Genomic DNA, 18136 nt, shown 5'->3' on the forward strand with positions numbered 1-18136 from the left:
GCTTAAGTCTTACTTTTTTTGTACCTTAATAGTTAAGTCTACGTAAACCTGTTTAGGTACACACTTTTTTTTTTTGCATGCATGCAGGATAGTATTCAGTCCGTGTATGGTGCAGGACACACCAGCAGTGTTTCCCAGTGTGTAACAGCAAGTAATCATTTCTTTTTTGAGCCTGTGGATATTTGCCTCCATGGTAAATGAAGGAACTCATACCAGAACCAAACTCTGATTTCTCTCTGCACAGATAAATTTATTGGACAGAATTGTGTGTTTTATGCCATCAAAGATATTCATACTCAAAAGTAACTGTACAAACACATGTTCCCGTCACATAAACTGCAGGAATTTATAAAAGTAAATACAGTTTCTAGCTGTTGTTTTCTTCTTCTGTTAGCAGTGTTTGGTATCTTGCAAGTTAAAAAGGTTCTCAGAGTAACATTAGTTGTTTTCTTTTGGCTATAAATCTGGGAACAAAATTATTAAATAGACTGGAGAAGAGGGGGAAAACTCAAATAAAAAGGCACTTATATTTATTGCGTTTTGCAGGGTTGTTTTCGGGAACAAGGTATGTCTCTTGAGACTTTGTTTCTTATCCATTTTATAGAGCTGTGGCCTCTTAACAGCACTGCTTTAATGACTTTTTTTGGGGTTCTGAGTTGGTATCAGCACTTGCCATGAAAACAAGCTTGTTACAAAGAGGTCAGGTTTCACAAGACAGCAATAGACTTGTAAAAACAGATTTTACTGGAACAAACGTAGTCAGAATTAAGAATAAACCAGAGATTTGCATAAAGAAACAAGATACAGAAGGAACAAGTGTTGAACTAAACTGATAAACAATGTATAAATTTAGATGAGAGGTAAGTGGAGATTTTTTGTTTCTAAAACCACGTTTAGTGACATTAATGAGTTTTTCTGAAGATTTTGTGCAGTTCTCCATAGTTCTGGCTTTTGCTATCTTTAAAGATTAGTTTTCTGAGGAAATGCATTGTTCCTGCTCAGGTGGAAAAATGTTCTTTAAATATCAGCTTCAATTAACAACTTGCATTGGATTTTCTAAATAGCATAGCTGAATCTGTTCTTGCTTGCTATCATGATGACGTTTTGTGTTCTGTGAAATACTAATTTTCCTCAGTTTCTTTTGTAGTTCTTGAGAGTCTCACTTCTGCCTTTAATCTTCAGCTGTAATGTACCGGATGCATGGAAATAAATAATTCTTTTCATATACAGAAATGAAAACCAAATATTGTGTTTCTGTTGTCTCACTCTGTCCCTTTAAATAATCGTACCAATATAAGAAAATTCTGGCTGTGATTTTATAGTTCCTATGGAGACGAATGTTTTAAAGGTAAGGGCTTTGCTTCGATAAGACTGTATAATTATCTTTCTGCCTTGTTAAAATGGTCCTTCCTTATGCCACTGGCTGTGTGGTGCAGCTGTGCTACGCGATGGCTCTGAAACTCGTGTTACGTTGATTTGTGTTGTTCTTATTATCTATGCCTTTTATTATATGCCTAGAGATTTTATTTTGAAAGCTAAGCAGACTTGCCTAGTTTGCTACGTCATACTTCCAGTAAATAAATGAAGAATGCAAAGCACTATGTTTTCTGCTAGAAAATCTCTGAAGAACAGCACTAGGGAAATATTATTCTGACTCCGGGTGAACACGTTTTCTGTGTAGGGAGGAATTAGAACGGAGGGGGAGGGAAGGGAGGAAGTAAGACAAGCCTGGATGCTTCCCCCCCCCCCCTTCTGTGGTGGAAAACTACAGGAGAGTCAGACTGCATCAAATTCAGCAGAAGGCAAATCCAGAAAGTTTAGAGTTATGGGAACAACCTAGTGTATGTGCAGGTTATTTGACTTGTACTGAGTCTTTCTGTTCTGTGAAGCTGAACTTCTGTAGGTAGGCAAAGAACTAAAGTCTTTTTTTTTTTTTTTTTTTTCCTGATGATGATTCCTTAGCAATCAAAAGAAAATCTGTTTAAGGAGAAAACTGTTTTTGTGTCTCCCCGCAATAGGCTTTAAATCTAAGACTTCTGTTGTAACATCTTTATGCAAGTTGTGGGTTTTCTTTGTTTGTTTGTTCTTGAACCTGGTACTGCTCAAAAGTGAAAGAAAGAACTAAAAATGGAACATAGGGAACTAGGTTAAATTCTGCTGGTGAGAGAAGCTAGTTCTGTCTGCAGTGAAGGTGGGTAGGGAACAGGCTGCAGAGTGTGCTGGGGCTGTGGGGACCCACTGCCAAAAGCACGGGACTGGTCATAAAAATGGATACCAGGAGCATCTCTGCTTGCATCCTCGGAGTCTGATCACATTTGAGGTGCCAGATCTAGTCTCCAACAGCCACGGTGTTTGCATCATGTGGCCACGACTGCTTTCAGGTGATTTTGCTGTAAAGGTGGTTTGGTTGTCTTGTTAATCACAGTCTTTGGGAGGTCTGTTCACAAAGCTGCAACACTTCAACTCTGCTGGTATGATTAAGAACGTTCATTCCTGCAGTGCTGATGCAACTACCGGAATGCAGTGCAAAAAAGGATTTATTCTGACCTGGGGAGTGAAATAGGTATACTAGTAATAGGAATCTTTAAGTTATGTAGTTAGGCCCATGTTAGGAGTTAATCTGTGCATGGAGGTGAAAGCAACCAGGTCATGTCACGTTTCCTTCACACTCCAGTATTAATCCATTGATGCTATGCAGTAGTATTAAAATGACGGGGGGTGGGGAGCATTCATTAGAATGCTTGGTGTGCATCAGTACTGTATGTCCTCTACGCAGAAGGGTATTATTGAGAACATGATGATGGATGAAAATAAATAGGATGAAAACCAGTTTTAATTAATAAACAAGTAAAATAGAGGAATTCTTTCAACACAAAACTTGAATGTTAAGAGATGGGTAACTTACTAATATGGGTTTATCTACTGAAATCATGTTTCTGTATAATTTATACAAGAGTAGGAATTTATTTGAAGTCCGATTTTTTTTTTTTTTTTTTTTTTTTTTTTTAAAAACAAATCAGTACCATTGAGTTTATGCAGAGATTGTTCCCTGTGCAGTTACAGGGGGTGGAAATGTGTGTGGAATTATTTGTGTTGCTAGTTATCCAAAAGGAGTTGCCTCTGAAGAGTTGTTTTTTCCGTTAATTATGTTGTAAGTAGCTGCAAATAGAGCAATTAATTAGAGGGTTTTGTATTCCTTTCCCTTTTAGCTTTTATTTTCTGAGCAAAGAAATCCAACTACTGATCAATTTCTTAGGTGTCTGTTAGCTGCGAGGTATTTATTGATCTGCCACTTCAAATTGGCTCGATTTTGTGAACTCCTTAAGTTGTAAATGCTTGAAATTATATTGATGCTCTGTGCATCAGACATCCCCTCAGTGACTGCTCGGACTGTTGGGATGAAAGTGTTCTCACATGAATAAACTTATTTTGAGATCTTTCTTGGTTTTGATTTATTTTTCTTATCAAACATGAATTTGTGCAACTCTCCAAATGCTTTTGCTAAAGTGAGTATTATTAAAGGACTAAAATATATCAGGAACTGAATGTTGTTTTGGAAATTTTCTATTGCAGACTTTTTTTTTTTTTTTGAAGTATAGGGGGGTCAGTCCCAAACTAGTTGAATTGACATGAACTTCAGTAGTTTAATAATTGATAAGCTTTCTAGCTGCATGCCAGTCAACTTGCATGCTTAATTCTATTTGAGTGTCATTTTCATTTTCCTTGAAACATTTTTTTTACTGAATTAGGTTAAAGCAAAATTATTTTAAGTAAACCGTCAACCAGTGAAACCATGCTATAGAGCAAAGTTGACAAGGTAATTAGACCTATCTTTCTTTGCATGTAGAAAAGAGGACTATTTGAAGTATTTCTGGGTGTTTTTGCAAGTTGATCTATGATCTAGAGTTTGGTTTAGCCAGGAATTTTTCCTCTCTTTAGTCCTTTAAATTCAATGTTCTTTTATTTTTAGCCATTTCTGCATTTGAAGTCCAGCCACTTTCAACTGAGGTCCAAGAAGGTGGAGTAGCTCGATTTGCCTGTAAAATAACAGCAAACCCTCCTGCCACTGTGACATGGGAATTGAATCGAACAACTTTACCTTTAGTCATGGACAGGTATGTAGAGTTACACATTTTAGAATGTCATTTATTTTCTGTGATAATTTTGAGCCTGCTACAAGAAGAAAATCTGAATACTTGCAATGCCATTACATAAAAAAGGTTCCATGTGTATAGTATGTCAACTATTAAAATAGCTAGTAATAGTTACGTTGTTAATGAATTTTAAATAGGTGTTATGAGTGCAGACCAGAATCACCTGCTATTGTCTACACAGTAATCATTGACCTGTGAATTGTCATTGGAGAATTTTGTATGCAAGTCATCCTCAGGAATGGGAATTGCTGTGGGATACAGAATAGATGGACTTTGGCTGTGGGCGTGGTTTGAACTAGCGGGATTGCTTTCACAGAATTGATGCTGAATCTGTTTTTCTTTAGAGGGCCAATAAAGTATTATATGTACAGAAAATTGAGTTAAAACACTTCATGCTAGGGAAATTCTGTGCAGAGGGACTTCTCTTGAATTGATTAACTTGAAGCATACAGCCTGCTCCCTGCTAGATTCTTTTCCTGTCCGGATTGTATTCGTTGAACCTACTCCCATCCTTCTCGACATGTAACTTCTGTTGAACGTGTCTAAGATACCTAGCACGCAAAGGAAGGTAAAAAGAGAAACATAAAAATTGAAAGCATAGGTGGGTTTCTGGAAACGGTATACCAGTTATGCCGGTATATCAGAAATTGCTGCCAAAAATCAGCCAACCTGAATAGTATGTATGTAGTAGCCAGCTAAAGAAGGTTGGCATGGTTGCTTCCGAGGGTGAGAGAGATCTGCTTGTTGAAAGTAAATTCCTCTGATCTCATCGTGGTGCTGGAGGGAATCTCGCCTGTAGTTCAGAAATGCGGGGAGGTGAGTCATGTGTAGAGAATGTTTTTGAGTCTCCAGCCTACTGTTCCCAGGTCAGCGTAGTAATGGCTGTTTGTAAATCAAGAAGTTAATTCCATGATGGTGTTCACTGGCTGAACGTTTATCTACATTTCTTTTTTATGTTTCTGTGACAGGATAACTGCTCTACCTACAGGAGTTCTTCAGATCTATGGTGTTGAACAGAAGGATGCTGGGAATTATCGATGTGTTGCCACAACAATAGCCAATAGACGTAAAAGCACTGAGGCAGTGCTGAGTGTTATTCCAGGTACTCACCATGTGAGATTTTTTTCAATGGCATTATATTCTTTTTTACATTATAGAAAAACCACTTACGTGCATTGAAGAGCTGTAACTGTCCTCTGAACCACCTGCCCAAATAATAATTTTGCTTGCTTGTATCTTGCGGCTAAAATATTGTTCAGTGTAAGTTTCCACAATTACTGAAATAAGGCTTTGGTGTAAATTTAATTTTAAGTATCCTTAAAAAAAAAAAAGTCATGTTTTATTTCATATTTAATTGAGATTTGTTTAATTGTTCTCACTTTCTTTGATTTTTTTTTTTCTCCCCCCCCCCCCCCCCCAAAGCCTCAGACTTGAAGCCTTTTCACAAGCCATCTATAATAGCTGGTCCTCAAAACATTACAGCATCTCTTCATCAAACTGTCATACTGGAGTGTGTAGCCACAGGGAATCCAAAGCCAATCATCTCATGGAGCCGGTTAGGTAGGTCTTAAAATTATAGCATATGACCTTCAGCCTGTGGAGAGGAAGTGAAACTGGAAAGAAAGGATTTCAGCAATTAGGTTACTGTTCTGAGGCTTCATGTAGTAGGTAAAGATTAGTAGGTTAGTATAGGATAGTAAAACGCTTTTAGTTGCATACTTCCATACTGCTGTTAGGAAGCCCTGAGGTTTTCTGAGGCTTTGGACTCCCCGCTTCTGCTGTCAATCCCACACTGCCCTCAGCGCCGTGGGGGGGCAAAGTGCTGGGTAGGGTGGTGACCTCCAGGGATCTGTGACTCGGAGTAGAATCAGTGGTGAGTTAGGGCAGGATGGAGTGGTTGCATCCTATGAAACAATCCTGTAAATGTTTCTCCCCCTCTTCTTCTTAGAAGCAGTATGTGAATATGACTTGGACCTTGCGTTAATGGGCCATTTGGACTATGGATGGGTATAGTCAAACCCTAAGTAGTCTGCCTAGAAGGGGAGAAGAGAGGGAATGCGATAATAACAATATAACAATAATAACATAACAATATAACAATAATAACATTCATCTGTGCATCACATTTTTCCATGAAAACTACCTCTATTTTTATTCTGACATGTACCTAAATATGAAAATCAGGACTGTACCTGTAGAAGAATGAGAAGCTTTCCTACATTTTTATTTCTAAAAGTGGGAGACATAAACATAGATTTCCTGGTTGATTCAGTGGCTCTTATAGACAAACAAGAAAAAAGTTACCTAACAGTCATAGAGCATTTGCTGTGAAAGCAGAAGAAAATATATGGCAATCAAATATATTCATTTTATCCCCAGCATAATTTAGAAGGCGACAGATGATCCCTGTTTGTAAAGATGATGTGGGTGTTGGTAGTGATGAACTGAATCATAGTGCAAGGCAACTGGGGAGGCTAACTGGGAAGATGGCATTAGGTTTTTAGCTGTGATGGTGAATTTCAGATATAAACCACTTACCAAGTGGTGAGACCCAACCATCTGAATGGTCAGATAACTAGAGTGAGGAGCAAAGCAAATGCAAAATGGCAACCTCTGAAAGCTCATCTGTGATTTCCCTTTGCATCTTTTGACTTTTGAACTCAAATCTATGCCATTACTGCCTAGGCAACCCTATTTAGAGAAGTTATTTAGATACATTGAACAGCCTTGTAATCACACTTCTCCCACTCTCTCAAATAGACCATAAGTCCATTGACGTCTTCAATACACGTGTCCTTGGAAATGGAAACCTCATGATCTCTGACGTAAAGGTGCAGCATGCAGGCGTGTATGTCTGTCGAGCCACTATTCCAGGCACGCGAAACTTCACGGTAGCAATGGCAACTCTCACTGTGCTGGGTGAGCCTGCTTTGACTTCCACAGTGTGTTTTAACAACTTGTCTGTCTTGAGCTGTGCTGTGTACTGGGCTGAATTTTTATCTCGAACATAGCACACCAAGGGCTAGGGAGACTGCAGAGATGGAACAGATCACAAAACTGTGGCTGCCTTCTTCTGTCTGTTGACTTAGACGAAAAGTGTCAGATACTCAACATTTGAGTTATAAACTAGCAATTATTTGCACTTGGAGATACCCAGGTGCAATGTTTGCCCTGAGAAGACAGGCTTTCAACATAGAAAAGAATCCCGTAACAAAGTAGAAATATGTAATATATATGTATGCTTCGTGAGCAGTATGTCATAGGCTGGAGTTTGATTTGATTGTATACATAAATGCATGAACAAAAATGTGTAGAAATGTTGCTGTCTGTGCAGATAGTATGTATCTTTAGACAAATGTGCTTTGTTTACATGGAACGTGCTTTCTGCATGGGTATATGTGTATTTGAGTGGCCTGAGGAGAGAGGTTTGTGTGTGGAAAATTCATTATTATTCTGACTGTCCTTGCATTTGTGGGGGCTTCATTTTTATTTTTTTTTCCCCCTTGTTATTTATCTGTAGCTCCACCTTCATTCGTGGAATGGCCGGAAAGTTTAACAAGGCCTAGAGCTGGTACTGCTCGTTTTGCTTGTCAGGCAGAAGGAAATCCTGTCCCCAAAATTTCATGGTTAAAAAATGGAAGGAGAATACACTCCAATGGTAGAATAAAAATGTACAACAGGTAAGATTACAATTGCTGTATGAGAGCTGTGCTAGTGACATGCTACCAAAGGATAAAATTCCAGTAACTAAATATAGCCAAGCAAGATACAACTCAAGTAAACGTGAAATTGGACATTAAATGTAATTATGGACATTTCCTTGGTAGAAGGAATGTAGATTAGTCAATACCTAAAATCCTCAGCAAAGCTTTTGTGATCGCTGCCTTACCTGGGGTGAAAACTGAAGTGATTTCACCACAGACTTGCTCTAGATTTACAGTAGTGTAGCAGAGACCAGAATCTTGCTAGTTGTTTGAGGCTTCATTTCACTACTTCTGTATAGTGAGCAGCTCATATTAAAGAGTTGGTTAAAAAATGAGAACCCTAAGGTTGTGCTTTTTGCAGGCAGGGAATAGATTTCCAGGTTTGTTTTCACTGTGCCTGGCTTTGCAGGCATAAACATAAACATGGCAGGTTTTGAGGAACACTTGAAGTAGCTAAATTTCACAGCTGCACATCTGTTTCTAATAGAAGAGTTTGTGGTGCATAAGTCAACTGTACTAAACTCATGAAGTGGAGGCAAACATAACTGTTGTTGCATAATGTAGAGCTAAGTTTATCCACGATGTGAGCTTTTTTCACCCTTTTTTTCCTTTTGGATTCAGTAAATTGGTGATTAACCAGATCATTCCTGAAGACGATGCCATTTATCAGTGCATGGCTGAGAATAGCCAGGGATCTATTCTCTCCAGGGCCAGGCTTACTGTAGTTATGTCAGAAGACAGACCCAGTGCACCTTACAATGTCCATGCTGAAACAATGTCAAGCTCAGCGATCCTGCTAGCATGGGAGAGGCCACTGTATAATTCAGACAAAGTGATTGCATACTCCGTGCATTACATGAAAGCAGAAGGTAAGCAGTTTGATTTAAATACTATTTAACTACTTGTATGTGGTAAGAACTTGAATGTCCTTGCAAAGACTGTCAAATTTGAATGGTTCATAACCAGGGCTGCATCAGAGCATACTGGCATATAAATGCATATTGTAATCAACAGGCATGCTTGGGGAAAAATGCTTTTGCCACATCATCTCATTTATGGGACTGACTGTTCTTCCAACTCACCCTTGTCTGATCGCTCTAGTGAGCAGATTTGGAAGTTAAGAATGGGCTTTAAAACCTGGGGCCTCCATACTACTATCTGGGTTTCCCTCTGTCCTCAGCAGGAGCTTCTGCCTACTCTCTTCCATGGGTGTGCTTGGCAGGGAAGGACAGAGCATACAACAGAATCCTGGAGACTTACAGAGTTGAACTTTTCACCAGAGACAGCTCTTTTGTCTACATCCCCAAATTCTAGTGACTTCACTGGCTTTCGTATATTTTGGACTAGAATAATTGATACTTTATTGGCTTAACTATCTTCTCTTAGAATGAATATTGGCTGAATGGTAAAATCCGCTCTCCTTTCACCCCTTGGTCTCTTATAGTGAGAAAAAGTATACTCAAACTCTAAAATATGCTGAAATAGCTATGAACAGTTTATCCTAGTCTCTGAAATGATATATAAATTCCTATATAAAAGGGAATGGATAGTTAGAATAAAAATGAGTAACTAGACATTTTAAAACCCCTTAGTATTATGTAATTGCTTTAAGTTAAGGTAACCTTTAAGGTGATAGAAAACAGGCATTTTTCATAAGCAGAAGTGATTGCCAAATGACTTGAAAATTTGTTAGGTGCATGGCTTAAACTAAGCCGCGATACAGCACTGTTTTCTAGGAGTGATTTCTTTTTCCATTTCTATTCAGTAAGTGGTTTATTCAAGGACAGGACTGCAGATGCTCAGTTCTGTGTGGAATACCAGTCTGCCATCTGCTAAGCAGAGGACAGGAAGGACCGCATAATTACTCTAATACTGATGCAGGAATAGCTGCCTTTGCTTTTGCAAGTCGGATATTTCAGTACACAAGAGAATTTTGTCTGAAGGAAGGAAAGAATTTTAAAAGATAATGAGGACAAGAGGTACGGGAAATTACCTCCCACACTTTGAGTCACTGAGGTATTGTGCTCACAACCCCCTCTTAAAGCTAATATGAATAAAGTCACACTAGATAAGTTTTCTGGATAATTGTATGTCCGGTGCCAGTGTAGAGAGCAGAGACCGGTTTCTTTTCTTCAAAGAAAACTGGAAAACTGTCCTTAGGGAAGTGTGTATTTGTGCAGGAAATACTCTTCCACAGTAGTGAAAGGAGGTATCTTCTGAAATGTGTTTTCTGCAAAATCATTTTGCAATCCCTGCTTCGTTTGCTTGCTTATCCAAAGGTTATATCTTGTGAAATGAGATTGTAGCTTGTCTTGGTTTAAAAAGCAAAACAAACTCCAAACAAAAGCAACCAAAAAACTCTGATTTATTTGAACTTGCTTTCTCAAAGACCCATTTTTTTGATCTTTCCAGACTGTCTTGTGATACTTACTTTATTTAATAGAATGCTGTTGTGCATTCTTTCACATTAATAAAGAAACCCACACAGGGAGAGTGGGGAGGGCTGTGTTAAGAGGGGTAATTACAGTGGTGGGAATCAAAATGTAGGTGATCTGCGTGCATTTTTTCTTTAGTAACATGATTGGGTAGTACCAGATCATCTGCATCAGGACATAAAAACACTTTTGTCTCATTTTTGTAGAAAAAATGTTGAGCTTCAAAGGCTAATGGACTGCATTTCTGTAAAAATAATTGCTTTCTAAGTGATAGTCTGTAAACCTTTCTGAGGATGTTGCCTACGTATCAGAGGCGTTATTAAAAACCTAGAAAATGCCTTTGTGAGAAAGTATCACATCAGCCATCTATCTATCTAATGTAAATTTAGAAGCAACTATATTTAAAGAAATGCAAATTAAATATTAAGGAAAGTCTTTTGATGACATTCACACCATACCAGGCAATAGAGGTGCTGACATAGACTGTTGATGTTATCAACACCTTACTTACCCTGTAAGAATTCTGGATAATTATGTATTAATGTAAATAGTATGTACAAATGTATTGCTTTCATTATTCCTTTCAGCCTGTCTTTCCCCAGTCCACCCTCACACCCTGTTTCAGACCCTAATGAAGATTAAAAATGATCTCAGATGTATCTGACTTATCTAGAGTATATCTTACTTGCTTGCTTAAAGCTTCTTGTGTCTAACTTTTTACTTTATACATTTATGTTCATATATTGCTCTCTTGTTTTAGTTAGGAACCACATTTGTCAGTGTGAGGAAAGAACATTTTATTGCAAAAGAAAAACAGTGCTTGCTAAGTCTCCTAAGTTGTACTGATACTTATGATTCCATAAACTATAAACAGAAAGGAAAACTGGATAATACACTAATCATATGCAATTCTGTAGAGTTTTTTCTGTAGACTTCACAATGTGGTAGGTGCTTTGAATACAAAAGATACCATCACTCGTTGTTTAATTTCACAACTCGAGTATTCTGATGTTTCACTGTAAAAACAGGTTCAGGTCCTCTTCCCTATTTTAAAAAAAAAAAAGTTAGTGTGTTAATCAAGTTAGTTGAAGAAACTAACAGGTGGTTTTTTGTGTTTTTGTTTTTTGTTTCTTTAAGCAGAATATTTTACATTCAAATCGGGGTCATAGTAGCAAGAAGAATAAGGGTCTGATGAGTGTGCATGTTGGAGTGTGTTAATTCCTTGTTAGTGATTTAGAAAAGGCACAAAGGGAACACTGATTGTGGTGGAAGGCAAGCCTTGTTCTCTATTATGGCTGTTTCATTAGGACCTCTGCATGAGGCCTAGCAATCCATTCAATGAGAGAACAAGTCCTTTTAATTTGAGCTCAAGGATATTGTTTAGCAGGTCAGAAATCGTGCCTTGCAATTCCTAATTAACAAGCCATTAACTAGTCTGTTGTGAGATGCTCATAATCTTGTCTAATTAAAATGCTATCAAGTTAATTCATAAATGTGGGAAAACTTAATGGTGGAATTTGCCTTTCGTTTTGTTTATAAATTCGGTTGTGAAGAGGAGGAGCTGGCTCTTACAGAGTTTTGATTAAGTTGACATGCACTTGGTGTGAATTGTTCATTAACACAGCAGCTTTCACCACACTTGTTCCACTTTTATAGCCTTCCTCTGTAGGAATAAAGCCCAACAAAGACAAGAACTGCTGCATGCATTGCTATGTACATTTTAATGTGAATTGCTGAGAATTCCTTCCTCCCTCCCTTCCCTCCCTTCCCTCCCTTCCCTCCCTTCCCTCCCTTCCCTCCCTTCCCTCCCTTCCCTCCCTTCCCTCCCTTCCCTCCCTCCTTCCCTCCCTTCCCTCCCTTCCCTCCCTCCTTCCCTCCCTTCCCTCCCTTCCCTCCCTCCTTCCCTCCCTTCCCTCCCTCCTCACAACTCAGTAAGGAGCCAAACATTTTTGAAGCTCATTCTGGTCTGTTCTTATTGGCCTTTCTCCAAATTAAAGAAAAAAACGTGTCAATCAAATGTGATAGAATTCGCAGGGCTAAAATGAGATCCTTTTGCTGAATAAATGCTGTTTGTTTCTTTTGGGGGGGTGGTGTTTGTTTTGTTTTTGATGGAGTGGAGCCCTCGCATTCCTTGCAGTCTGCTATAGACAGGCTCTGTAAATAGGTTTTGAAAAAAACCTCCCTGACTCTAAACAAATAGATTTAGAAGCTTGGTATGAATGATAGGGCTGTTAGAGCTTGTCTGTTGTGTTACTGTACATTGGGCACAGTTTGTTGTGACTAGTTCTAAATAGGGTTTAGAATTGCATTCAGCATCACTTATTCAGGAAAATCCTGAAACACCATAATCTACGCCACAGCAAGACACAGTTACTCCTGTGCATAAAAGAGCTTTTACTTAGTAGGGTTGAAAAAATAGAGGTAGGCTGGGGAAGAACATGAAATAACTTTGTAACATCTTAAAGCCAAGATACGGTGATGTTTAGGGAATGTCAGGAATTTTTGTTTTTCTAACCCTTGTTTTATGCCAGGTTTAAATAACGAAGAGTACCAAGTGGTCATTGGAAATGATACAACCCATTACATTATTGATGACTTGGAACCAGCCAGCAACTACACCTTCTATATTGTAGCTTATATGCCTCTGGGAGCCAGTCAGATGTCAGATCATGTGACTCAGCACACCCTTGAAGATGGTAAGACAAATACCACTGACTTAGGTGAACATTTTTATTTGCACTGAATAAAAATGTGCAATTCAGTGCTAACAGCTCTTGAGGATCTCAAATTTCCATTGTCATCAGTGAGACTTCTGGATATGTGCAATGTTAAGACTGAGTCAGCTAATGAAAGGAATGACAATAAAATAACATTCTGACAGGGCAACATTGTATATTACATGATGTCTTATTCTACCTTGAAAGACATTTCATTAAATCATGTAAATAACTATTCTAGAATTTGATGATAGCCTAGGATTTAGTCTCTATGACTCTCTCTTGGGCATCTGAAACGTGAATTGAACTGCACACCCACTGCATCTTTTGCAAATTTTGAAGGAAAATTTGGAATAAAAACTTGCTATACCAAAAAAATTAATTTTTTTTTGTCTATGTTCTTGTTCATAGAATCAGAATTTCGTAAAAGACCCTACTGACTTATTTCTGTGCAGTGATTTAACTAATCTGAACATCATGGCAACAACAAACTGTTTAGCATAGTTCATTAGAACTGATTAATAAATTCTGACAGGGTTAAGCTTTGGCAGCGTGGAACATTGCCAGTTCCAGCTGTCTGCCTGCCTCTTTGCCAGGAGTTACTACTCTCGTTACATGGCTGGCGGAAGAGAACATGCACCGAGTCCTCAACAGTACAGGTTGTTGTCTAGACTCTCAGTTTAAGCTGCTGCATCTAACCTTGACAGTCAGTTTGGCAGAACAATAACGTGTTGATTGCCTTTGATTACTGCTGGCAGCAATAAGAGAAGAAAATGTTGAGGGCATTACAGAAAGGAGCTTGCTAATTTCTGCATGCATAAATGCTGCATGCAGAAGGTGAGAAGTATGAGCAGTGTCAAGTTATCCTTAAAATAAGAATTACAAAACTTCTTGGATTATTTACTCTTACATTACTGGCACCTCATCATAGGCTAAGGTGTCAGATGAGAATTTTCTCTTTTCCCTGAGCTCAAAAGCTTTGTCTTTTCCTTTTTAGTTCCCTTGAGAGCTCCTGAAATTAGTTTGACAAGCAGGAGTCCTACGGATATTCTCATCTCTTGGCTGCCAATTCCTGCAAAATACAGGAGAGGTCAGGTGGTCCTGTACCGTCTATCTTTCCGCCTCAGCACAGAGACCAAAATCCAAGTCTTGGAGCTTCCAGGGACTTCAGATGAGTATCTCCTCGAAGGCCTGAGGCCTGACAGTGTCTACTTGGTTCGTATCACTGCTGCGACAAGGATTGGCTGGGGAGAGGCATCTTTGTGGACTTCCCACCGGACTCCCAAAGCTACAAGTGTGAAAGGTAATTCTTAACGTTACCAGCAGCCTAGAGATGGGGTCAACTGCAGGCTTCATCTGAACGTTATAAATTTTTCTGACAGGCAGCACAAGGATGTGAAATAGGTTTTCCCATTGCATGTTCTTGTTCTGGTGATCTAGAAAATAGTGTTCTAACCATGGTTCTGTGCATAATCTGCAAAAACTTCTGATTCCCTTAATAAATTAAATGCAGTTAGTACATAGTTTCAGGATCAAAGGTTGAAGAAGGACTAATCTGTCTTATGAAAGGCCTTATATGTGACAGGAAAAGGAAAAGCTGATATATTATTTTGGTGTCAATCTTTGATTGTTTCCACATGTTGATGTTCACATATTTGACGTGGTGGCAGGAAACTTTAATTCATGTTTGTGAGCTGCTCAAATGTTTTAGCTTGTAGACTCATTTCCAATGATAACACAGTTTTCTTCTGTTTTATATAATTTGAATAAAAAAATCCAACAACCCCAAACCCCATTGTTGTTCAGTGTAAAATATCTTTCTGCAAATAGGGACATTACACATTAGCAGTGTGTACAGGTACTTAAAAGATCTGAGTTGATGCATGTACGTTTGTATTACAAACAAAATGCACATAGGTTTTGAATATGCAAATTGACTTGATACTTGAAGTCTAAGTTGTTATAATTGAGCTTTGGCTTACATTATTATTTAGTAATGTCATGCAGAAGAGCATTCAACTTTGCATGAATGGCTTGAAAAAGATGTAGATTTGAATTTGTAACTTTATTTCTTAGCTGTAATCCACATCTATCCACTTCAGATTTCATTGAGTTTCGACTACTATTGCAAATTATTAGCACTTGATGAACTGTGATTGTTATTGTTAATCACATTTGCTCTGGCTCACTTTAAAACAGGAGGTAATTTTATAATTATCTTTGGAGTGTTTTTGTTTTTCTTTGAAAATAACTATCTTATAAATTTAATTAATTATTAAGATGCAGAATTAAAAAAATGTTTCTGTTCTGATTTATCCTAAATTAAGTTGTTAGATTAGCTTGTAGGGAGTCAGACATCATAATAAAGAAATAATTATGTGAGTACACAGATGAGCTAGAATCAAAGTTTTGAGTGAACTTTGGACTGATGGACATCCAGATTTTTGCATGAAAATTAGTTGTTTCTAGAATATAAGAATATTATATTTCTCTAAAACCAGCACCAAAGTCTCCTGAGCTGCGTTTGGAGCCGATGAACTGCACAACCATTACAGTACAGTGGCAGCAGGACTCTGAGGACACTGCAACTATTCAAGGGTACAAGCTGTATTACAAGGAAGAAGGCCAACAGGAGAATGGACCAATTCTGTTGGATGCCAGTGATCTTGAGTATACTGTCAGTGGTTTAGGTGAGTATGTAAAATATTTCTAACTGTTCCGGAAGACAGCGAGGTCAAAGGACATCTTAGCTTAAATCATTAGACCTGTAAGGCAACAACGTTAGGTTTGGCCATCTATTTTCCCAGCAATGAGCTTTGGAAGCTTGAGTTATGCTGCTGATGGAATAATCCTCTCCTAAAATATGTGTTGCACAACACTTAGATAACCAGATCTTGTGTAAATTGGAAGAAGGACATCCAACTACTTATCACAAGGTACAGAACTTACAGTTAGTAAATACTGATAGTAAATGACATGTCTTTTTAATATTCAGTTTAATACTAATTTTTTTCAGCTTTTGTGTTCTTACTCCTGATCTAGTATCAGTGAAGGATTAATACAAAATACCAAAGATTTTTCTCTGGTATTTCTAGCCTATTTCCCTGTTATTTGTAGCCTTTGTCACAGCTATACTGCACAACAAGCACTGCTTGCTCACCGTAGTAGCAAGTAGCCCTTGTGCATGTTGTTATCCTGCTAATATTTTTAATGAGTACTGGTAAATATTTGCAGGACTGAGCACAAAGTTTAGGGCACAGAGCTTGCTGAGTCCCATTGGAGTCTTTCCATTGATCATCTGTCTCTGTTTCCTCCTGTAGCTCTTGCGATGTATATTAGTACAGATGTGTTGGTATTATCCCTGTGTAGAAGGTGCTTCTGTTTATATACGTAACTGAGAATTTTTTTCATAAAAAGATGTGATCTATAATGTAATCAGCAAAAGTAATATAGGACTAGACACTTAGTGTTTCAAGTGTGTTAAGATAGTTTACTTAGGGGTAGCGTGGAGAATTAATCTTGGCTAAATTATCAAAATTGACCTGCAGTTGCAACTAGGTCAAATGGCCTCTTGACCATGCTCAGATATTCTCATCTGCTGTGCATACAGCTGAGATACTATTTTAAGGGAGATTTGAGGAGAGCATTCTGGTCTGTTAACTGGACAACTGACCATCTGTGACCATTTCTAGCCAGAGCATCTGGCAGCAGCTGACTGTTTAACAGAGCTGTGAGACAAAAGAGCAGTGGGTTGAAAGGATGTGGTGTCTGTGTGTCCTAGGACATAAATGCTTTTTTTTTTTGTCTTCTCCTTAGGCAGTTACAAAGCAGTAATTGCAGACACATGCAAACTTATAAACTGTTTGATCCACATCATATGGATTTTCTCAGTACACTAATCCTCCTCAGATTAAAATATTATTTTACAGAATTACATTAGCATGTATATTAACTGTGTATTTTAATTGGCTTTTCTTTCCAGTAAGCATGTAGACAGAGGAGGAAAAAAAAAGCAAAGTGAGTTTGGGAAATTACAACTTTCACATGGTCACATTGTTAACTGAATTACAAGAAGTGCGGGCATGGAAGAATTCATGTGCTTGAGTTAACCATTCAGTCATGGTGCATGTGATGTGTTGAGTGTATTCCTTATCATAATTCTAAGTATCTAAATATGGTGACCAAAACATGTTACATTCTGTATAATCTGATTGCCATCATTCATATTTTTCACATATGCGTAATTTATGCTGCCATAGGTTAGATCCACTGAAGAGTATTTTTTTTTCAAATAACTTCAGAAGTCATCATCTTTTTTTTATTTTTAATGGAATGTATTGAGTTATTTGTAGTGTATATCAAATATGGGAAGTTTTGCTCTGTAAGTTTCTTTGCTGGTTTCTTATTTTTGTTTGCTTTGTAGCATTTACAGAAAAAAGCATTCATTGCTACAGCTACAAAAGACTTGCTTGGCACAGGAAATTTGATTAGGTCATGATTTTCCACCGCTAAGATGATTACATATGTTGAAGCCTGGAGAGTTCACATAGACTTCTCATAGTGACACTGCCTGTCTGACCACTGTATTTGCCCATTGAGAAGCTGCCTGTTTGAAATATTTGTGCACGCTAAATCATTTCTTAGAAAACAGTACTCAACCAACCTTTTTCTGCCTATGGCAGCTGCACATGTGGAGAATATAGCAGGTAAAATTATATGCAAAATATAAACCCACAAAGACTGTAGCAACATCCACGTGTTAAGAAGGGACTGATTTGCTTTTCTTTTTATTTCTTGTGAATAATCTAAATAAATTTGACCAGGTTATTTTATTTATGCATTTCAAATTTAAAATATTACTTATTAGGAAGTGGTCCTACCTGGTAGAATTTGAGATAAAACAAGGCAAGCCACCACTCTAGGTTTTGTGACTATGGTAAACTGAATCTTCATGAACTGGACAGAGGCTTTGAGGACTAATGTTCTGTCATCCATTTGCATCTCCTGAGGACACTAAACTACTGATTTATTGGCAGCCTCTTTAAAATAAATGTCTTCACTATGAGCTACAGGAATTAGTAGAATACTGCAAGTGTGAAACCTGAAGGGGAAAGGTGTGTTTTAAG

At 38.0% G+C, this 18136-nt stretch overlaps 1 protein-coding gene across 1 annotated transcript in view; it reads left to right on the plus strand.

Moving 5' to 3' along the window:
• The window catches only part of PRTG (protogenin), an 85902-nt gene that overhangs the window by 33744 nt on the left and 34022 nt on the right, over positions 1-18136 (plus strand). The window contains 9 exon segments of the mRNA XM_076348659.1: positions 3971-4115; positions 5123-5256; positions 5577-5714; positions 6915-7073; positions 7675-7834; positions 8480-8727; positions 12825-12989; positions 14008-14313; positions 15512-15700. Coding sequence (XP_076204774.1) covers positions 3971-4115; positions 5123-5256; positions 5577-5714; positions 6915-7073; positions 7675-7834; positions 8480-8727; positions 12825-12989; positions 14008-14313; positions 15512-15700 — 1644 coding nt within the window.

The sequence above is a fragment of the Aptenodytes patagonicus genome, chromosome 10, assembly GCF_965638725.1.
Source record: "Aptenodytes patagonicus chromosome 10, bAptPat1.pri.cur, whole genome shotgun sequence".
Lineage (NCBI taxonomy): Eukaryota > Metazoa > Chordata > Aves > Sphenisciformes > Spheniscidae > Aptenodytes > Aptenodytes patagonicus.